At 41.5% G+C, this 23,926-nt stretch overlaps 2 protein-coding genes across 2 annotated transcripts in view; both read left to right on the top strand.

Moving 5' to 3' along the window:
* Window positions 1–4,241, top strand: part of CCDC158 (coiled-coil domain containing 158) — an 84,843-nt gene extending 80,602 nt beyond the window's left edge. Inside the window, exon 23 of the mRNA XM_075337628.1 lies at window positions 3,148–4,241. Coding sequence (XP_075193743.1) covers window positions 3,148–3,194 — 47 coding nt within the window. The 3' untranslated portion in view covers window positions 3,195–4,241. The remainder of the gene's footprint in view (window positions 1–3,147) is intronic.
* A 17,225-nt stretch (window positions 4,242–21,466) lies between these two features.
* On the top strand, window positions 21,467–22,774 carry LOC142299437 (uncharacterized protein F54H12.2-like). Its single transcript, XM_075341831.1, has one exon. It carries the CDS (start codon window positions 21,467–21,469, stop codon window positions 22,772–22,774), a length of 1,308 nt encoding a protein of 435 aa, XP_075197946.1.
* The last annotated feature ends 1,152 nt before the right edge of the window (window positions 22,775–23,926 follow it).

Here is a 23,926-nt window from a genome sequence, read left to right as displayed (position 1 = left end):
CTGCAGCTCAGTCAGTCTCTGCCTGAAGCCACAGTGTGCGGACATGTTCTGTGCCTGCACACTATGACTTCAATGTATATGTAGCAAAGCCAGAATTGTTATGGGACCTTGTGTAGACTATATCGGAACTGGGTGTTTGGGGTTAATAAAGGAATGAAAGTGGGTGGGTTTTTTGTATTTTCTTTCAAATAAATAATTTTTTGGTGTTTGTATTTTTCTTTTCACTTACAGATTAGTAATGGGGGTGTCTCATTGATGCCTCCCATTACTAATCTAGGGCTTATTGGTAGTTGTGAGCTGTCATTAACCCCCTTATTACCCTGATTGCCACCGCACCAGAGCATGAGCTGGGTAAAGTCCTGGGATTGTCGAATCTAAAAGATGCGACAATTCTGGGTGGCTGCGGGCTGCTATTTATAGGCTGGGGATGCAATAACCATGGGCCTCCCCAGGTTGAGAAACTTGTTTTATCCTCGGGAAGAGCCATTCACAGCCTTCGATTAGTTCTCCCTGGGGTGCCTGCACACATACAGTGAAGCAAGCCTATGCATTCTGGTCATTGTCTCACGGACGAAATATCCAAGCACTTGCAATACTTAGCTGAGCTCCATGGGTACCAGAGTACGCTAATGCTCAATTAACAACAAGCAGTGCCGAGCACACTCGCCCACCACTAGTAATTAATGCATTTAGTGAGTGCAATAAAGAGAACAAAAAAAAAATCAAAAATCTAGATTTGTATTTTTTTCCAGTTACGTCACCTCTTTAACCTCTTCTCCCCATGAACAATTTCCATTTTCACATTTTTGGTTTTTGCTCTTTCTTTCACGAGCCATATTCTTTTTATTTTTTGTTTTGTCCATATTGATATGAGGTCTTATTTTTTCCAGGACAAGTTATACTTTTGAATTTCACCATTAATTTTACCACATAATGCACCAGTGCAAGGGACAAATTCTAAGTGCAGTGAAATTGCAGAAAACACTCAACTCCTGTGTTTTGTATTTTTTTTAATTATTTTTAGGGCATAACGTGTATGGTAAAAATGACCTTGGATCATGATTATCCAGATCAATATGATTTCAACAAACATCTCATATCTATATTAGAGACATTCTATCTCCCATCCACAATACAGAGAGACAATAGGGATTCTTGCTCTCTTCTTTTTCTATGTAGATTATGTTTCGAAAAAACAGCAGCATAAAGGCCATTGTACAGCAGGACTGAGCAATGTGGCTGTGAATCTAGTGCTGGGGTGAGATACACTAGATAGCAACAGCACTATTTGTATCTCTCTTGCACCACTGTATAAATCAAACTAGTGCTACCCAAATATTTATCTGATCGCATTCGGGTCAATGTTATTCAATGACAAAATTTGTTAGAGAAAAAAAATTGCAGCATGTTGAGATTTCACTTCGAAATTGAATGAGACTCACCCATTCATGTCTATAGAAATCATTAAAATCGGGTGATATCTGAGTGCAGTTTGATTTCAGTTCACTGAGACAATGGAGACTATGGAGAAATGTTGTTGTCATTCGAGAGAATCGGAGAACACTGCTGACATTCGGATCACTCTCTGATCAGTGTTTGATCAGGGTGTAATTTGCCGGTCAGCCCGATTCTCACAAATGAGAGAATCTAAAGGGTGCTTTAGAAGCTGCGACATCGCTAGTGATTGCTAGCGATGTCGAGAGCGATAGCACCCGCCCCCATCGTTCGTGCGACATGTGGTGATCGCTGCCATAGCGAACAATATCGCTATGGCAGCGTCACACGCACATACCTGTTCAGCGACGTCGATGTTGCTGCCGAACAATCCCTCCTTCAAGGGGGAGGTGCGTTCGGCGTCACAGCGACGTCACAGCGGCGTCACAAAACGGGCGCCCAATAGAAGAGGAGGAGAGGAGATGAGCAGCCAGAACATGCCGCCCACCTCCTTCCTGCCTCCTTTCCGATGGACGCAGGTAGGATGATGTTCGTTGTTCCTGTAGTGTCACACACAGTGGTGTGCGGTTCCGCAGGAACGATGAACAGCCTGCGGAATGAAACACCAACGACATTATGATTTGGAGCGACGTGTTAACGATCAACGATTTTTGCCGTTTTTGCGATCGTTGATTGTTGCTCCTAGCTGTTACATGCTACGATGTCGCTAACGACGCCGGATGTGCGTCACAAACATCGTGACCCCGACGATATATCGTTAGCGATGTCGCAGCGTGTAAAGCACCCTTTAGGCTGTCTCTCGTTTATTTTTTCAATTTAATTAGGCAGCTGTAAACTGATTCCTCAGTGACCAGGCAATCTGATTTCTCTCAATTTTTGCAAGGTTTGTTCAAATACAGGCGGGAGGTAGTGAACTCTCCATCAGTGGAAATCTTCAAGCAGAAGCTGGATAAACATATAACTGGGATGAGTTACGAAAACCTGCACTCGCATTGAACTGGACTTGATAGCGCTTGAGGCCCCTTCCAACGCTACCATTTTATGATTCTGTGTAATGACAGTGATAATATTGAACCGCTATTCCAAAAAGTTTCTTGAATTGTTTTTAGAGCCATTTTGTAGTTCTTTCTTTTTTTAAAGAAATTGCTGAAGCCAGATGTTTTTCTTAAAGTCTCGACAAACGTAGGGTAAAGTCTACATAACGCAGCTTTTTTGTAGCATTGTTTTCTAAAAAAGATAATAATTATAAAAAATATACATTTTCAAGAAATAACATGCCATAAATAACATTGGAAAACCAAGTAGATTTTAAAACTTAAAAAAAAACAAAAAAAAACACAGCAAAAAGTGCATGTGTGAAGGAGACCTAAGCGATACATCATTTGTAATGATCATAAAAAAGAGTGAATCAGCTTACCACCATGTAGTCAATCCAGGAAGGAAAATGCGGACGGTCCTCGTGGGTCAAGAAGACTGTAGGCAATAAAAAAAGGGATCAAAGGAGTTATGTTTTATTCCTTCTTCCCTTTTTTTTAACCATTATTGGAATAAAATGAAATTTTAACTTTATTTCAAGTTTCTATGGACGTTATTCTTGATCATTTGTAATGTAAAGTATTTAAAAAAAAAATGCATTGCACATTATGGGATTACTTGATATGGAGAAAACAATCCATTTTATTTGTATTTCAGAAATATCTTTAATCTTTGGGACGGCAGATGAAAACATTTTCAGATGAGAAACCTTAAAGAGAGGACAGATGGACCATCTATTACTGAATATGAAGTTTTTTACTTGAATGAGAATGAATTATGTGTTTAATGTAAACTAACATTTTTGTAAGATTCTATATACAATGAATTTATGTATATATTGTATATAAATGTGTAGGATTAATGTTTGTATATATAGTATATTTTTAATATAATCTACCATCCTATAGACCATAAGATGCCATACTATAAAGCCTGCTTTACACGTTGCAATTTCACATACTATATCGTATGCGATTTGCAACGCCCCCATCGTATTTGTGGCACGTTCAATTGTTGAATGTGCCGCACATACGAGTAACCCCCCGTCACATGTACTTACCCGTCCATACGACCTCGATGTGGGCGGCGAACGTCCACTTCCTGGAGTGGGAGGTAAGTTCGGCGTCACATCGACGTCATGCGGCAGCCGGCCAATAGAAGCGGAGGGGCGGAGATGAGCGGGACGTAAACATCCCGCCCACCTCTTTCCTTCCGCATTGCCGGCTGGAGCCGCGGGAGGCAGGTAAGATCTGTTCAATGTTCCCGGGGTGTCACACACTGCGATGTGTGCTGCCTCGGGAACATTGAACAACCGGACGTGCAATTCTTCAGGATTCAACAACGTGTATGCGATGAACGTTTTAACGTTCAATCGCAATCGCACATAACTGTCACACACTACTATGTACCTTATGATGCCGGATGTGCGTCACTTACGACGTGACCCCGCCGACACATTGTAAGATATATTGTAGCGTGTAAAGCGGGCTTTAGAAATTATGGAGATTTTAAGTGTTCATCACATGCATGCCCCTTTCAGATCTTAAGACATTTGTGGTAAATTATATTGCTCCTAATTGCATTCAGACCTATGATGACAATTTATATGATAGGATATTAGGATTTTTACAAGTCCGAGTAAATGGGTTTCACATACGTTCAAAACATAGGAATCCAAAAGAGGGCTTGCCAAGGTATGTTTTTACATCCAGTTTATAAATAGACTTATATTTTAAGTCAAAACATGGGATTAAATGGGTTTTCCCACGAAAAAAAGTTCATTTTAATCAATAGATCTTGAAATACAGATAAGTTCCACAATTGGATGTGATTGAAAAAAAAATGTTCCTGTGCTGAGATCTTATAAATGTGACCCTGCTGTGTAATGGCCGTGTCTGACCGTACAGGGACAATGTATGATCATACCACATCTCCTGGTCCGGGGTAGATGTTAAAAAGTATACAGACATTATAGCACGGGATCACAAATAATTATTTGTGATCCCGTGCTATAATGTCTGTATACCTTTTTCTTTCAGGTAAAATGTTGCTTAAAAACAAGCAGGGAATTACTTTACCTTACAGAATCAGATGTGATCCAATACTGTAATGTTTGTATATTCTTTTCATCCTCCCCAGCCCAGGAGATGTGGTATGATCAGACCATGTTCCTCTATGGTCAGACACAGCCATTACACAGTACATAGCAAGACACATACATAACATTATCTCCGCACAGGAATTTTTTTTTTTTTAATCACATCCAATTGTAGAACTTATTGTTATTCCAAGAGCTATTAATTAAAATAAACTTTGTTAATGAGAAAACCCCTTTAAACCTCCTTGGCTAAGAACTAAATAATGGTCTAAGCTATACCAGGGCCAATGTAAATGGCACTGGAGTCAAAGCAATGAAGATGTGACTGTCCTAGACACAATGACACCAAGTCAACATGCTGCAGGTTCTAATGACTTTTTTTTATTTTTTTAGTTCAAGCACAGTAAAAAACAGAGCATGTTATTTTCTTATCAAAATCTTTACTTACTATGACACTAAGGTGTTACATTTTCTCACATCATTTGCCATTTTGCAATTACCAGTTATCTGGTTTTCCACTATAGTCAATGATACACCATATTTTTCGGATTATAAGACGCACTTTTCCTCCCAAAAATTAGCATCTTATCTTAATGTAGCTTACCGGGGGGTGGTGCAGAATGGTGACAGGAGGCAGGGGCAATGCTGCTGGCTGTGTGCTGCTGGGGCTGTGTGGCGGGCACTGCTCTGTGCAACGGGAGGTGCTGATCTCTGCGGCCATGCTCTGTGCGGCAGGTGGTGCTGCTCTGTGCGGCTAGCGGCGCTGCTCTGTGCGGCCGGTTGTGAAGCAGGAGCCATCCTAAAGACGTTGGCGGAGCAGGCCTCAAATAATGTCGCTGTCGTCTCAAGATTTCATCTGCACATAAGCTGTCTCTGGCCCATTGATGTCCCAGCCGGGGACTTAAGAAAAAATGGCGTCCAGAGGTGGCGCGTGTGCAGATGAGCTGTCGGCTTGTCATTGAGCTGATAACTCAATCTGAAAAAAAGAGAAGATTGGGTTGCACAGCTATATCAAATCAAAATTAAAAATAGACAATATGTATAGTGAGGGTGCAAAACCAACCAAAATTCATATAGCAAACAAGAAAAAGGGGGTAGGTAAAGAGCACTCTACTCACAAATCAATCTGCGCACAAGCAAACTTTGGGCACCAAAGCTTTCAAGCCCGCACAGCCGACAGTTCCTGGATGTTTTCTCACAGCGTCGCCGAGCATCTGGGGCACCCACTGCACAGCCCTGCTCCACAACCGCCCCTACCTCCTGTGACCCCTTCTCAAACAACGGTGTCCCACCACCCTGCTATAATCCAATGTGTCTTATAAAACAAAAAATATGGTAGTCTAGTGGCTTTATGCCTTGTGATGTTGTGTCACACTGCACCACCCATTCAACAAACACTGTATCAAAATCTCCTGTCTAGATTGCATTACCTAAGCATCTCTGCAGCTTTAGTTTGCTGTTCTTTCACAGTTGCCTACTAGTCCATTGTGGAACTAATATCAACCTCCAGACCCTCCATATTCGCTGCTCATTGGCTGACTACCGTAATATGTCTGCATGGTTCATATTTTTTAACTACATGATGTATAATGTACCTTGCTCTCCACCCTCCCTCCTTCGTTTGTTGCAACCACTTCCTTCTGCGACAAAATCTGCTGACTAAATATCCTAACCGAATCTGCTGATCCAAATTTGGAGATGTAAACTGTAAGTGTGAATAACATGAAAATCATGGTCTGTATCCACCAGTGACCTTTTCTTATCCATCCACCTAGAGATGACCATATCTTTTGAAATTCAAATTTGCCAAGTTTGACAAATTTTTTCCAAAAGAAATCAGTTAGATGCTAATTGATTCACTGCAAACTGCAATATTGCACAGCCTCCATTTGCCATGAAAAGACGAATGTAACCCTCATATGTCACTAAGGACTCTATTTAAATACTTTTAACTTCTTTAACACATACACAGCCTTAGTAATTAATGTGATTCTTGCCTCAAAGTAGAGATGGATAGTAACCAATAGTCCATTTATTAATAAATTGCACTAACCCACATTTTTTTAATTTAAAATCAAAAAGTCCAAAAATTATACAATTTAGTAAATTGTAATCAGACAGACCATTCTTTGCAGGACACTAATTTATATTGAGTGTATCACTAGAAGAGGTAACATCATATGTTGTGACTAAAATGAGTGATATGCCATATATTACATAATGTGCTCCTCTTCCCTACTAACCTACCTGCCAGAGGAAAAGAACAATTGTAGACTGTGTTTGGTAGTGCTACTACTCAGTTGGGAGGTGCCAGTGGTTATGGTGCTGTTTTTGCTACTAGCGGCTCCCACATTTGTTTCTGTGGTATATTGTTTTTTTCATGTATATTACATTATTCGACCCTTGATAAAAAGAAATGCTAGGTAGTGTCCACGTAAGCAAAACAAAATGTGACTGCAATTTCGGTAAGGCATGTACGGTTGTCAAATTGAACTAGTAAACATATATGTAAAGAAATATTTGGCGAGTAACTGAATCATCGTGATTTGGCCTCTGCATGCCGCTATATTTTATTTTAAATGATACAGCTAAGATGCAATTGAAGTGCAGGCTTTCAGGTTTAATAAAAGGGGTTGAACAAAAATATCCATAAAAAGTATAGGAATTGCAACCATTATTTTTTCTACAAATCCTCCTAATTTAAAAGGCTCAAAAGTAATTGCACAAATTCTTTACCATAAACTAAACACTGAGATTCCTCCTTTGAGATGCTTTGCCAGCCCTTTTCTGCTGCTGACTTCAGTTGTTGTTTTTTTGTGGATATTTCTCCTTAAGTTTGTCTTAAGCATGTGAACTGCATGAGCAATGAAGTTGAGATATAGTGATTGAATCGGCCATTGCACAATATTCCACTTCTTTGCCTGAAAAAAACCCTGGGTTGCTTATGCACTATAATTTTGGATCATTGTCAAGCTGTACTGTGAATTGCCGTACTACATTTTTTTGAATCTGAGCAAAATGTATAGTTTCATACACGTCAGAATTATTCTGGCCTCTGTCTTCAGTCACATAATCAATAAGCACTGGTAACCCAGTGCTATTGGAAGCCATGCATGCCCATGCCATCATACTGCATCCACCATGTTTTACAAAGGACATGGTGGGCTTTGGATCATAAGCCGTTCCAAGCCTTCCCCATACTTTTTTTCCCCCCATCTTTCTAGCACAGGATGATCTCCTCCATAACCAGCTTCTCCACCATAAGAGAAGAACAGCTCTCCTCTTTGCTCTGCAGATCACATCTCACCACCTGTGCACTTGACCTGCTCCAATTCCACCTCATCCCCAACCTCACAACAGTTTGCATCCCAACCCTAACCCATCTATTCAATCTATCTCTAACAATTGGTGTCTTCCCCTCATGCTTTAAACATGCTTCCATCATACCATCCTCAAAAAGCCTTCCCTTGACCCAGCATCTGTGTCTAGCTAGCGCCCCATATCACTTCTACCATATGCTTCTAAAATACTGGAACATAATGTCCATCTTGAACTGTCCTCCCACCTCTCCTCCTGCTCCCTCTTTGACTGGTTACAATCTGGCTTTCAACTGCATCATTCCACTAAAACTGCCCTAACTAATGTCACCAATGACCTACTAACTGCCAAAGCGAAAGCAAAGTGACACTACTCTGTTCTCCTACTCCTAGACTTGCGTTTGACACTGTGGAGCATTATCTCTTGCTACAGATTCTCTCATCTCTTGGTATCACAGACTTGGCATTAACCTGGATCACATCATATCTAATGGACCGGACTTTCAGCCTCTCCCTCTCTGCTCTCTCCTTGAAGCCACATATCCAAGCCCTTTCTACTGCCTTCCAACTCAAAAATATTTCCCAGATCCGTACATTCCTTGACCAAGAATCTGCAAAAAACACTAGTGCATGCCCTCATTATCTCCTGCTTGTAATACTGTAACCTTCTTTTCTGCTGCCTCACTTCTAACACTCTTAGTCCCCTCCAATCTATCCTAAATTCTACTGCCTGACTAATACATCTGTCCCCCCGCTATTACCCAGCCTCTCCACTCTGCCAATCTCTTCACTGGCTTCGCATTCCCAAAGACTTCATTGCAAAACACTAACCATGACATACAAAGCCACATGCAACCTGTGTCCTCCATACATCTGTTACCTAGTCTCCTGATAGTTACCTGAACGCAACCTCCGATCTTCACAAGATCTCTTTCTCTACTCCCCTCTTATCTCCTCATCCCACAATCGCATACAAGATTTCTTGCATGCCTCCCCCATACCCTGGAACTTGCTACCCCCAACATATTAGATTCTCGCCCACTGTGGTAACCTTCAAAGGAACCTGAAGACCCACCTCTTCCGACAAGCCTATAACCTGCATTAATCAGTCCACCATAGTGTTGCACGACCTGCTCTACCCTCACCTACTATATCCTCGACCCCCTTTCCTGTAGACTGTAAGCCCTTGCTGGCAGATTCCTCTCTCCTCCTGTACCAGTCTGTGGCTTAAAATATTCATGGTTATTGTATTTGTTTATATATGCCCCTTTTTTCATATGTAAAGCGCCATGGAATAAATGGTGCTATAATACATAATAATAATTAATAATCTTAGTTTCATCTGCCAAAGAATGCTTTTTTAGAACTGGCTATCTTCATTACTTGTTTTTTGGCAAATTTTAATCGTGGGCAGTAAAGTTACTCCTATTTTTATGTGACTTAACGACCAGGGACGTAACTTTACTGCCTAAAATTCATTTGATTGCCAAAGCATTGCCAAAGCCATAGAAACAGCTTTCAAATGATGTCCCGTGCTGTTTCTTACAGCAGAGAACCTTTGCTTGACCCTATCCACGATTGTTGTGATTGGCTGTTAATATCTGAACCACCAATCACTGCTATCGCACTGTTTCAGACAAAATAAATGTCTGAAATAGTGCGATCCAGCTATGATCTGTGCCCCAGGAGCACTGATCATTGGTTAGAGGCCAGCAAATATGGTGATCCCCCCCGCAGCACTGATTGCGTGTCATTGCACGATCACTCCAATCACCCCAATCAGCGTACAGGGGCGGGCTGACCTAGCGGTGACATCTCTCCCAAGGCTTAATTTAGCCTGGAGAGCCCTCCCCCAGCCAGTCTGTGGCGTGCCCCTGCTGGGAGTTGTAGTTCCATGCCACTGCTGCTGCTGCCCATCGCCGCTGCTCGATCACCGCCACCGCAAGTACTGCCCCACCTCTGATCTCTCCATCTGCCCCCCCCTCCCCTTCCCCATGGCTTCTCCTGTCCCCCCTCCTCCCCCCATGGCTTCTCCTGTTCCCTGCCCTCATCCTCTCACACCCCTTGGTTTCTCCTGTCCCCCCCCCCCCAACGTCCCTTTGCCTGCTACCGCCGCCTGTCCGGATCCTCCAGCCGTTTGTCCGAGGTCTTCATCCATCTGAACTCATCTGCTGATGAGTGCTTTCGTGGGTCCTAGCTTTAGTCTTCCTTCTAACTGCCTGCTGTTCCTCTGGTCACTGATCTTCCTGGTATTGTGAGTACAATTTTATTTTTTTTTCTCCATCATCCCACGTTAATTTTTGTACTCCATCCGTCCATGCGCCCTGCAGCGGCCGATCGCCGATCTGTGGTGCACATCACAGATCACCATCCGTACGCAATTTCGGGCAGGATTTTTTTTTGTTTTGTTTTTTACTGAAGACCGTTTAGTATGTTTCTTTTTCATGTTACCAAATCCGAATCTCCTTTCTATTTTCTCTTTTTCTTTCTAGGTTTTTTTCTACTCAAAGAAAATAGATTCACACACACACACTTTTTTTTTACACATGCCCCAAACACCGTACACAATGTCCCACAGGTTTCCGGGGAAGGGGTCACATGTGTGGCGTTTCCACTGTTTAGGCACATCAGGGGCTCTTCAAATGCAACATAGTGTTCGCTAACTATTCCAGACAATTTTGCGTTTGAAAATTCAAATGACGCTTTTTGCCGTCTTAGCCCTGCCATGCGCATAAACAGTGGTTTCCCCCCCACATATGGAGTATCAGCGTACTCAGGAGAAAATTCCCAAGATATTTTGAAGTCCATTTTATCCTGTTACCCTTGTGAAAATGAAAAAATAGAGACTAAGAGAACATATTTGTGGTAAAAATTTATTTTTTTCATTTTCACGGCACAACATTATAAAATTCACTGAAGCACCTGAGGATTCAAAGTGCTCAGTACACATCTACATAGGTTCCTTGGGGGGTCTAGTTTCCAAATTAGGGTCGGGTTTCCACTCTGTAGGCACCTCAAGGGGTCTCTAAACCCGACATGGTATCCACTAATGATTCCATCTAATTTTGCTTTCAAAAATTCAAATGGCGCTCCCTCCCTTCTGAGCCCTGCCATGCACCCAAACACTTGATTTCCACCACGTATAAGGTATCGGCGTACTCAGGAGAAATTGCACAATAAATTTTATGGTGCATTTTTCCTGATACCCTTTTGAAAATGCAAAATTAAGGTCACATTTTTGTGTAAAAAAGTAAAATTTTCATTTTTTCCTTCCACATTGCTTTTGTTCCTGTGAAGCACCTAAAGGGTTAATAAACTTCTTGGATGTGTTTTTGAGCAGTGTGAGGGGTGCAGTTTTTAGAATGGCGGTCACTTTTGGGTATTTTTTCTCACTTAGGCCTCTCAAAGTCATTTCAAATGTGATGTGGTCCCTAAAAAAAGAAAAAGTTTTCTAAATTTTGTTGGAAAAATTAGAAATTGCTGATGAACTTTGAACCCTTCAAATATCCTAACAAAATACAATTTTGTTTAGAAAATTGTGCTGGTGTAAAGTAGACAAGTGGGATATGTTATTTATTAACTATTTTGTGTGACATATCACTCAGATTTATGGTCATACAATTTCAAAGTTTGAAAATTGTGAAATTTCCAAACTTTTCACAAATAAATGCAAAAAATATAAGCCTAAATTTACCACCATCATGAAGTACAATATGTCACGAAAAAACAATCTCAGAATTGCTGGGATCCATGGAAGCGTTAGCCAAAGTGACACTGTTCAGAATTGCAAAAAATGGCCTGGTCAGTAGGGTGTTTTAGTGGCCGGGGGTGAAGGGGTTAAGGCTGATTAATGGCTTGCACCTTGTGGTGAACCCTATGTGTTTGCTCTCATAAAGTCTTCTCTTTATGGTAGACTTATATACTGAGACACTTACTTCTTGGAGAATGTTATTCATGTGAATGAATATTGTTAAGGGGTTTTTCTTCACCATGGACAGGATTCTGCAATCAACCACTTCTGTTGTCTTCCGTGGATGTACAGGCTTTTTTGATTATCTAACCTACCTAGTGCTCTCTTTTTTTGGAGAATGTACCAGACTACTGATTTAGCCACTTCTAACATTTCTGCTATCTCTCTGATGGTTTTCTTTATTTTCTTTAAGCCCAATGATAGTTTGTTTCTTCACAACAACAGCTTCAAAATGCAAATCTCACACCTAAAATCAGCTCCAGACCTTTTACCTGCTACATTTATGGATTAATGAGGGAATAGACAATGCAGCCCATTAAAGAACTTTTGAGATAATTATCCATTTACTTTTGGACTCTTGAAATAGAGGCAGCTATATATTAAAGAGCTGTAATTCCCAAACACTTACTCCAGTTAGTATGTCAGTACCCTACAATTAAAGCTGAGAGTCTGCACTTTAATCCCATATTGATTATATGCCTGTATCTTGAATATGTTTTGGTAAACAGCTAAAATGCCAACGTTTGTGTCACTGTACAAATATTTCTGGACCGAACTGTATGCTTACACAGAGCACACACACAGACATGCATACAGAGAACACATACATAGACATATACAGTTAGGTCCAGAAATATATTTATTATTAATTATTTCAGAAAAATATAACTAAAATATGACTAATTTGCATTTTGTTATCAATCTCATGTGGAACCCCACCTATAGGTTTTACATTCAGATGTTTCATGCATACTTATGGAGATACTGTAGAATTTTTTTTTCCAGTATAAGAAGATAAGTTAGTTCAGAATCACATACCATATGAGGATATTTTTCATAAACTTCTGATTGTCTTTCATTTAATATTACTATTGACATATAAAGAATATAACCAACTAATATTGTAGATTTTGAAACTAGTTTGAAATAAAAACTTTAAATTCTTCAGATTATATAATTGACAAGTCTGTTTTGTACTTTCACATTATCTTAACTGTTTTTTGCAGCATCAGCTTATTATAATTTACAAGAGCATTTATAATTTCCTAGGTTATGTTACAGAACTGCAAGTTATCCGTAAAAATCAGATGAAATACTGTGAAATCTGCCGATTTTTTTTATTTTTTTTTTCCTTTTTTTTTCTCATTCCCATACACTTGAATGGTTGAGTCTCATCCAATTTCTGGAGGAAAATCGTTCATACTGCGTTTTTTTTCACACACAGATTAAGGCAGTAAAAAACCCGAAAACTGTCATACTGAGTGTTGTGTCATAACTATTGATTAATGTAAAGTACAAAATTGAAAATGGGCTCATACTATATATAGGAGGGCTATGTGAGTGCTCATACTGTACATAGGGGTTATGTGAGGGCAAAAAAGGGTATATAGGAGGGCTGTGTGAGGGCTCATAATGTATATAAGTAACTACAGTGCTGGCCCAAAGTATTGGCACCCCTGCAATTCTGTCAGATAATCAGTTTCTTCTTGAAAATGATTGCAATCACAAATTCTTTGGTATTATTATCTTCATTTATTTTGCTTGCAATGAAAAAACACAAAAGAGAATGAAACTAAAATCAAATCATTGATCATTTCACACAGAACTCTAAAAATGGGCCAGACAAAAGTATTGGCACCCTTAGGCGGGCTTTGCACGTTGCGACATCGCAAGCCGATGCTGCGATGTCGCACGCGATAGTCCCCGCCCCCGTCGCAGCTGCGATATCCTTGTGATAGCTGCCGTAGCGAACATTATCGCTACGGCAGCTTCACGTGGACTCACCTGTCCTGGGACGTCGCTCTGGCCGGCGCTGGATTTTCTTCCTTTCTTACTATTGATTGACTGCCAAGTCTAATCCGTGCGCAGTATCTGGATCACACTAGCAAGGCAGTACGGTGAGCTGGATTACCCTCTTTCCTTTCCTTTTTTATGTTTGGTGTGGAATTATATCCAATTATATCCAATTTGGCTTTATGGCAATTTTTTTTTTTTTTGTTTTTCATTGAAGACAAATGCAATGAAGATAATAATACCAAAGAATTGGTGATTGCAATCATTTTCAAGAAGAAACTGAGTATTATCTGACAGAATTGCAGGGGTGCCAATACTTTTGGCCAGCACTGTGTGTGAGGGCTCACACTGTTTATAGAGGTGGCTGCGTGTGGGATCATAAGGTATATAGGGGGTGCTGTGCGACGGCTCATATAGGATGATGTCAGCATATTTTATTCTGCTCAATATTATGTGAAAAAATTAATATTAGTATAAAATAATTATAATTAATATTTTATATTAATATTGAGCAGAATGAATTTCAGTCTATTGGTTCAGTCCTCCACAATAGTCACGTTCTCTTATGTGGCTTGTTGGGAAAATTAATTTCCCACCCCTGCTCTATTATATACAGTGGGTACGGAAAGTATTCAGACCCCTTTAAATTTTTCACTCTTTGTTTTATTGCAGCTATTTGGTAAATTTAAAAAAGTTCTTTTTTTTTTCTCGTTAATGTATACTCTGCATCTTATCTTTAAGGAAAAAAACAGAAATGTAGACATTTTTGCAAATTTATTAAAGAAGAAAAACTGAAATATCACATAAGTATTCAGACCCTTTGCTCAGTATTGAGTAGAAGCATCCTTAAGAGTCATGAGTCTTCTTGGAAATTATGCAACAAGTTTTTTTACACCTGGATTTGGGTATCCTCTGCCATTCTTCCTTGCAGATCCTCTCCAGTTCCGTCAGGTTGGATGGTGAACATTTTCAGGTCTTTTCAGAGATGCCCAATTGAGTTTAGGTCAGTGCTCTGGCTGGGACAGTCAAAAATGGTCAGAGTTGTTCTGAAGCCACTCCTTTGTTATTTTATCTTTGTGGTTAGGGTCATTGTCTTGTTGGAAGCTGCACCTTCGGCCAAGTCTGAGGTCCAGAGCACTCTAGAAGAGGTTTTCTTCCCGGATATCGCTGTACTTGGCTGCATTCATCTTTCCTTCAGTTGAAACCAGTCGTCCTGTCCCTGCAGCTGTAAAACAGCCCCATAGCATGATGCTGCCACCACCATGTTTCACTGTTGGGATTGTATTGGGCAGGTGATGAGGAGTGTCTGGTTTTCTCCAAACATACCGCTAAGAATTATCACCAAAAAGTGCTATCTTCATCTCATCAGAACAGAGAATCTTATTTATCTTAGTCTGGGAGTCCTTCATGTGTTGTTTTTTTTTTTTTTTTTTGCAAACTCTATGCAGGCTTTCATATGTCTTGCACTGAAGAGAGGCTTCCGTCGGGCAACTCTGCCATAAAGGACCGATTAGTGGAGGGCTGCAGTGATAGTTGACTGTGTGGAACTTTCTCCCATCTCCCTACTGTATCTCTGGAGCTCAACAACACCTGATCTTGGGGTTCTTCTTTACCTTTCTCACCAAGGCTCTTCTCGCATGATTACTCAGTTTGGCTGGTCTAGGAAGAGTTCTAGTGGTCACAAATGTCTTCCATTTAAGGATTATGGAGGCCACTGTGTTCTTAGGAACCTTGAGTACTGCAGAAATTCTTTTGTAACCTTGGCCAGATCTCTGCCTTGCCACAATTCTGTCTCTGAGCTCCTTGAGCAGTTCCTTTGACCGCATGATTCTCATTTGGACTGACATGCACTGTGAGATGTGAGGTCTTATATAGACAGGTGTGTGCCTTTCCAAATCAAGTCTTATCAGTTTAATTAAACACAGCTGGACTCCAATGAAGGAGTGGAACCATCTCAAGGAGGATCATAAGGAAATGGACAGCATGTGACTTAAATATGAGTGTCTGAGCAAGGGGGCTGAATACTTATGACCATGTGATATTTCAGTTTTCCTTGTTTTATAAATTTTAAAAAATTTCTATATTTCTGTTTTTTCTGTCAAGATGGGGTGCAGAGTGTACATTAATGAGAAAAAAATGAACTTTTTTTGAATTTACCAAATGGCTGCAATGAAACAAAGATTGAAAAATTTAAAGGGGTCTGAATACTTTCTATACCCACTATATTATGGTATGCTGTGAATAGCGCTGTACATAAGGAAAAAATGTGCTTGATGCGCTGTCTTTGTAATATATCTGCTCTAGTGAATAGCTGAATCCAGGAGGAGCCAAAAAAAAGCACAGTGTGAAGAACAGGAGACCTAAAATATAACTTTTAATAAGTACTGATAAAAGTGAACCATAGGCTCACAAAAAGGTGAGTAAAAACAGTGAACGCACAATAAATCAATCATGCTAGATAGGGGCATGAAACATAGCCCAGATCATATCACCATTGGCAAAACCTGTGTGGCAGTGGTATCCTCAGTTCTCAACCAAAAAAACACCCAATAATAATGCCATGGTATTGACTCGCCCACCCCAGGGCTATGGGACACCCGGTGCCGGGCCGGACTAGTCCGGGAGACATCAGTGGTGGCGGGGCCCGACTCTGTGGCCCTGGTGGGTGTCAGTTAAATATGGCTGATGAATTAAAGTTTGTGTTCGTGACGCCACCTGTGGTATGCGGCTATAAAGCCGCCGCTGCTGTGTGAGGCCTCCGGGGTGATGATATGGCAGCAATAGTGGTACTGCTCCCCACAGGTGGAGCAATGCCCGGGGCACTGTTGGTGCTCGTGAGAGTCTATGGTGTAGTGGAAGTCTAAGCAGCTAAAATAACAGAGACCACTCCAAGGGTGCAGTTCAAGTTCTTTACTCACAATTCTTGTCAAGGCCGGCAGGAACCCTTGGACTGCTGGGACCACTGTCAGGGACCTCCGCCGTTTCTGGGTGATTCTTGAAGCAAAACCCGGTGCCCTTCTCTTAAGTGTCTCTGTCTTCCGCTGTCTTCCTAAGCCTTGCCTTTTGTAGGGTAAACCTGGCTTGGCCTCCACAACAACCTCCAGGCTGGGGGGTCACCTGTCGGCTGATTACCCCTTTTCTAGAGGTTCTGCTGTGGGCTGTGGCCCGGGGAGTTTACAACTTTCCCTGGGCCTCGGTTTTTACTGTTTGGAGATGATTTTGCACTCCTCCGTTTTCTAGGGACCGTCCCCTGTTGCAGCTTGATCCCTCCACCGATGTTCCTGTGGAACAGGCCACCGCAGCTCTACAGCTACCCGTGGCCCTGGGACCCCTTCTGTTCCCTGCTTGGTGGCACCTGGACCCTCTGAGTCCCAGGATCTTCACCAGGAAGCATCACTTTCTTCGTTTCAGCTCCTGACTGACTTGGAGCTCTCTTGCTTTCTCTCCTCCTTACCTGCCTCCTGCAGGCCTCCTTCTCCTTCCCCACCCTCTCTCTATCTGCTCACACTTGACCTTCCTTTCTGTGTCTGCTCTCATGTGGCTCCTCCCACCTCCCCAGTTACTCTGATCTACCCTATAGGAGCAGGGATGGGTCTTACGGCCCCTCCCAGCATGCAGCATGGGAGGGTTTCTCCCACTATCCCTGGTCCCAGTGTGTTCCTAGCAATGGGTGTAGTGTAGATTTACCAGGGGACCGGTGTTCACTCCCTTCCTCACCCAGAATGGGCATCACACCGCTGGATGGGGTGCAATGACCTGTGGCAATGGAAGCCTCAGGGGCGCCACAGTATATATAAATAGTGTGAAGACACACTCCCCCTTATTACCCCTAACCAGAGGCAAAGATGGAGAAACAAAACAAAGTGTGTCAAAAAATGTACTTAACACAATAATCAAAAGCTGGATATCCTGACGTGATTAAATCCCATATAGGGAACGATCTTACCCACTCTTGTGAAGTACATAAAGGGCGACTTAGAGAAACATCAAGGCTTCTGGGGAAGCTGTTATCCAGCTCTTCAAGTTCCACAGGAATGCCGCAGAGGGGTCACCTCCATATAGTGAAGAATCACTTACTCCCAACGCATTTCATGGGGAACAATCATCAGGGGAGTTCATGTGAAAGATACTGAATACTGCCCATGTATATCCTGTACTGCAGTGTAGTCATGCCCAGTGATGCTGTAAATAAAGCCAAAATATAAAATAAGCCCAAAAATACACATTAAACTGGCCTATTTTAATGCCCCAAAGAGGGATAACTCACCCCATACTGCCGTATGTCAGAACAAACAAATTTCAAATGTGCCGCGTTAAGCGTCCAGGGACACGCTCCCTTTATACCCCAGCGCATGCGCAAAGGCACATTAACCTTCCGTGACATGTACTCCCAGAGTGCATCGGAACCGGAAGTACGCGTCATCGGTCGCCGCGTCGCAGTGAAGCGAACACCGCATACCCCAGTGACATCACATCCTGGAGATCTGCACACGCTGGTTGGATATAAGTAGTAAGGGGGCCATATGTCTCGTCAAATCTGACAGGTGCCCCGCCCCTATCAAACCCTATCAAAGTGTATTAAACACACCCCCTCCCCTCTCCTGACAGGCCCTATATTTTATAGGCTTTTGATTAGGCTTTTGATTAGGGATTTGATAGTGCAACTACACAGGTCCTATATTTTATAGGCTTTTGATTAGGCTTTTGATTAGGGATTTGATAGTGCAATCCTGATAGTGTAAATGCTTAGGATCCCACCCCCTCCCCTCTCCTGACAGGCCCTATATTTTATAGGCTTTTGATTAGGCTTTTGATTAGGGATTTGATAGTGCAACTACACAGGTCCTATATTTTATAGGCTTTTGATTAGGCTTTTGATTAGGGATTTGATAGTGCAATCCTGATAGTGTAAATGCTTAAGCTGGTGTCACACATAACGACGACGACAACGACGTCGCTGCTACGTCACCATTTTCTGTGACGTTGCAGCGACGTCCCGTCGCTGTCGCTGTGTGTGACATCCAGCAACGACCTGGCCCCTGCTGTGAGGTCGCCGGTCGTTGCTGAATGTCCAGCTTCATTTTTTGGTCGTCACTCTCCCGCTGTGACACACACATCGCTGTGTGTGACAGCGAGAGAGCGACGAAATGAAGCGATCAGGAGCCGGCACTGGCAGCTGCGGTAAGCTGTAACCAGCGTAAACATCGGGTAACCAAGGGAAGACCTTTCCCTGGTTACCCGATGTTTACGCTGGTTACCAGCCTCCGCTCTTGCTGCCAGCGCCGGCTCCTGCACTGTGACATGTGGCTGCAGTATGCATCGGGTAATTAACCCGATGCATACTGTAGCAAGGAGAGCAAGGAGCCAGCGCTAAGCAGTGCGCGCGGCTCCCTGCTCTCTGCACTGTGACATGTAGCTGCAGCACACATCGGGTTAATTAACCCGATGTGTGCTGCAGGAGAGCAAGGAGCCAGCGCTAAGCGCGGCTCCCTGCTCTCTGAACTGTGACATGTAGCTGCAGCACACATCGGGTTAATTAACCCGATGTGTGCTGCAGGAGAGCAAGGAGCCAGCGCTAAGCGCGGCTCCCTGCTCTCTGAACATGTAGCACAGCGACGTTATGATCGCTGCTTCTGCTGTGTTTGACAGCTAAGCAGCGATCATAACAGCGACTTACAAGGTCGCTGTTACGTCACCGAAAATGGTGACGTAACAGCGACGTCGTTGTCGCTGTCGTTTAGTGTGACACCAGCTTTAGGATCCCACTATTTTATTTTGATTAGGCTTTTGATTAGGGATTTGATAGTGCAATCCTGATAGTGTAAATGCTTAATCCCACTATTTTATTCACTGATTATGAGAAATCTGATTTAGTGTAATTGTTTGGAATCATACCATTTTATTCAGTGTGGTTTTGTTGCAGAATTCATTCTGCTAGTGTAATTTGATTGGGCATATTATGTATATGGCCAAATTTATTTTATAGGCGTTTGATACAGAATTCATTCTGATAGTGTAATATGGTTGGGCATATTATGTATATGGCCAATTATACTATTACGCGTCTTATGCTGTAAAGCACTTCTTATAGCACCCATGTAGAAAGTTTGTGTTTTATACTGTTTGTATAAAAATGAAAGACAGATTGTGTTTTATACTGTTTGTATAAAATGAAAGACAGACACACTATCAAAATTTAAAAAGTTTATTGCTCAGAATTTAATTACATTCAGTTGCACATTACAGCCTTACCAAGAGGACCAGTTTCTTACCATTACAATGAGTGTTTCAAGCTGTATGTATAGATACAAAGAGGCCCTCCTATCTGATCAGAACCATCTTTACAATTACCCTTCAATGCAGAGATCAAATGCTTCCCACAGACTTATCAACAGGACATGTTTCTTACCATTACAACGCGTGTGTGAAACTGTACATATAGATACAAAGAGGGTTTCCTATCTGATCAAAACCAGTATTACAAGTACCCTTCAATGTAGAGATCAAATGCTTCACACACCCTTACTAATACAATGAGACTCTAGCCCCTCATCAAAGAGGCCCTCCTATCTGATCAAAACCATCATTTACAAATACCCTTCAATGCATAGATCAAATACTTCACACACCCTTACTAATACAATGAGACTCTAGCATTCAAAGCTGGTCCTAGCCAGATGAGATACATCTGTTTGATTAAATGGGTTTATTAAGACATGATCAATGATCACTTCTGACTACTTGGCATAGGGGCATACAAAGCTGCTTATAAAGACAACCTGAATTGATCGAATGCTCTGGTGAAAGAGACGCGACAAAATCAGACACCATATTGTCATTTTCTTTTAAATCACTACTAAAGCATTGTAATATTTTATTGAATGACACTCCCCGTGCTATATGGTACAAAACGTAAACACAGTAATGTCCGCATACTTTGCTAAATGTGTCCTGAATCTGAATGGATTGAAAACAATATAGTTCACTGTTTCTATTTAAGAAGGTTACAAACTCATCAGGAAATAAAACACTTGTTGGTGAACATCCATAACTGTCAAAGAATATTGCCTTCTTATCATCGCAAAGTACAATCAATATCCAATGTCGCCCACTTTGTCCGGAACTGTCTGTATTCACGATGTAGGCAGCGGGTCTCTGGGTCACTCTATATGCCGGTAGCAAATCACACGGAAACACTCCAGCAAATATGCATTCTGTATAATAATCAGACTTCAACAGGTTTGTGAGCTGGAAGTTATCCATAATTAGATGTAATCAAATAGTACTTCTCTTCTATGGTTGATTTCAAGTATAGTTGTGTTGATGGCATATACTATCATATTTACAGTATGCGGGGTAGCTAGCGCAAACCGCACTTCAGCACGTAGGTTACCCGATTTAACGAGCGAGAAATGACCACCAGGTTCTTGATCTGGTGATAAATCAAATGCAAACAATGTGAACCCGGCCATAAATTCTTCACGATCTATCGCCAGAGCATGATCAGATTTTAAACGGCCAGAAACATGAGCCAAAGACATAAATTCGCGGACGGCTAAGTCATCACTGAAATTAGGTTGGAAAGGGCGGGCGGGAAATGGTTGGCCGTCCAGATAAAGCGATGCAAGACTTATTTCGTAATGGTGAAAGCACAACGGGTTTTTATTGTACGATCCGCTAAAGGCTTCATTATCTACAAAGCCCAATATAACAGTTTTTGGAATTTGTCCCAAGAAGAGGTTCTCGTGGTTTGTAATTCGCGTGACGGCTGGAATACTGTATACTTTCATAACTATAATGGCTTTCGTACATGATGCTTCTGTAGAGTGCGCAAAATCTGAACTGGATATTTTTGTCATTCCCCCTACGCAAACAAGTATTGAGAAATCGCTTTTTGTAGAAGTACAACCTATTGCGGCTCTGTCGGAAAATGCCCCCCTGGAATTTTTCATATCGGGTAGCGGTGAATATTATTATGATCTGAACAATACCCTACTGTACATAAATTGCCATATCGTGAAACAAGATAATACGGCTATCGGCGATGGTGCGCGTGTTGCGTTTATAAATTACCCCCTGACAACGTTGTTTAATCAGGTCGATATCACTCTTGGAGATCGCCTCATCTCGCAGTCGGATAACCTCTACAGCTATAGAGCGTACATTGAAACTCTTTTAAATTACAGCACGCAAACACTATCGACACAGTTTATCGCTGGATTGTTCTATAAAGACACTGCAGGTCATCATAATGATCGGGCCTTGGATGGTCTAAATGCTGGATTTGTCAAAAGAGCGCGTATAACCAGGAACTCTAAGACTGTAGATCTATTAGGGCCAATTTTTGGAGATGTATTTAATCAACCAAAGCTCGTACTGAATGGGCTTGACCTCAAGATCAAGTTGTCGAGGAATAAGGACACTTTTTGTTTGATGTCTGGTGATGCAGAACCATATAAAGTGCAGATCTTACAAGCGTCACTCTATGTGAAGAGAGTGCAAGTCTCTCCAGCTGTACGTATAGGCCACAGTCAGGCCCTACTAGCCACAACGGCCAAATACGCTATTGATAGGGCCTGCATGAAAGTATACAGTATTCCAGCCGGCACGCGAATTACAAACCACGAGAACCTCTTCTTGGGACAAATTCCAAAAACTGTTATATTGGGCTTTGTAGATAATGAAGCCTTTAGCGGATCGTACAATAAAAACCCGTTGTGCTTTCACCATTACGAAATAAGTCTTGCATCGCTTTATCTGGACGGCCAACCATTTCCCGCCCGCCCTTTCCAACCTAATTTCAGTGATGACTTAGCCGTCCGCGAATTTATGTCTTTGGCTCATGTTTCTGGCCGTTTAAAATCTGATCATGCTCTGGCGATAGATCGTGAAGAATTTATGGCCGGGTTCACATTGTTTGCATTTGATTTATCACCAGATCAAGAACCTGGTGGTCATTTCTCGCTCGTTAAATCGGGTAACCTACGTGCTGAAGTGCGGTTTGCGCTAGCTACCCCGCATACTGTAAATATGATAGTATATGCCATCAACACAACTATACTTGAAATCAACCATAGAAGAGAAGTACTATTTGATTACATCTAATTATGGATAACTTCCAGCTCACAAACCTGTTGAAGTCTGATTATTATACAGAATGCATATTTGCTGGAGTGTTTCCGTGTGATTTGCTACCGGCATATAGAGTGACCCAGAGACCCGCTGCCTACATCGTGAATACAGACAGTTCCGGACAAAGTGGGCGACATTGGATATTGATTGTACTTTGCGATGATAAGAAGGCAATATTCTTTGACAGTTATGGATGTTCACCAACAAGTGTTTTATTTCCTGATGAGTTTGTAACCTTCTTAAATAGAAACAGTGAACTATATTGTTTTCAATCCATTCAGATTCAGGACACATTTAGCAAAGTATGCGGACATTACTGTGTTTACGTTTTGTACCATATAGCACGGGGAGTGTCATTCAATAAAATATTACAATGCTTTAGTAGTGATTTAAAAGAAAATGACAATATGGTGTGTGATTTTGTCGCGTCTCTTTCACCAGAGCATTCGATCAATTCAGGTTGTCTTTATAAGCAGCTTTGTATGCCCCTATGCCAAGTAGTCAGAAGTGATCATTGATCATGTCTTAATAAACCCATTTAATCAAACAGATGTATCTCATCTGGCTAGGACCAGCTTTGAATGCTAGAGTCTCATTGTATTAGTAAGGGTGTGTGAAGTATTTGATCTATGCATTGAAGGGTATTTGTAAATGATGGTTTTGATCAGATAGGAGGGCCTCTTTGATGAGGGGCTAGAGTCTCATTGTATTAGTAAGGGTGTGTGAAGCATTTGATCTCTACATTGAAGGGTACTTGTAATACTGGTTTTGATCAGATAGGAAACCCTCTTTGTATCTATATGTACAGTTTCACACACGCGTTGTAATGGTAAGAAACATGTCCTGTTGATAAGTCTGTGGGAAGCATTTGATCTCTGCATTGAAGGGTAATTGTAAAGATGGTTCTGATCAGATAGGAGGGCCTCTTTGTATCTATACATACAGCTTGAAACACTCATTGTAATGGTAAGAAACTGGTCCTCTTGGTAAGGCTGTAATGTGCAACTGAATGTAATTAAATTCTGAGCAATAAACTTTTTAAATTTTGATAGTGTGTCTGTCTTTCATTTTATACAAACAGTATAAAACACAATCTGTCTTTCATTTTTATACAAACAGTATAAA

Source organism: Anomaloglossus baeobatrachus, chromosome 1 (assembly GCF_048569485.1).
Source record: "Anomaloglossus baeobatrachus isolate aAnoBae1 chromosome 1, aAnoBae1.hap1, whole genome shotgun sequence".
Taxonomy (NCBI): Eukaryota; Metazoa; Chordata; class Amphibia; order Anura; family Aromobatidae; genus Anomaloglossus; species Anomaloglossus baeobatrachus.
Note: the sequence above shows the minus strand (reverse complement) of the source record. Positions and strands in the feature narration are given on the sequence as shown.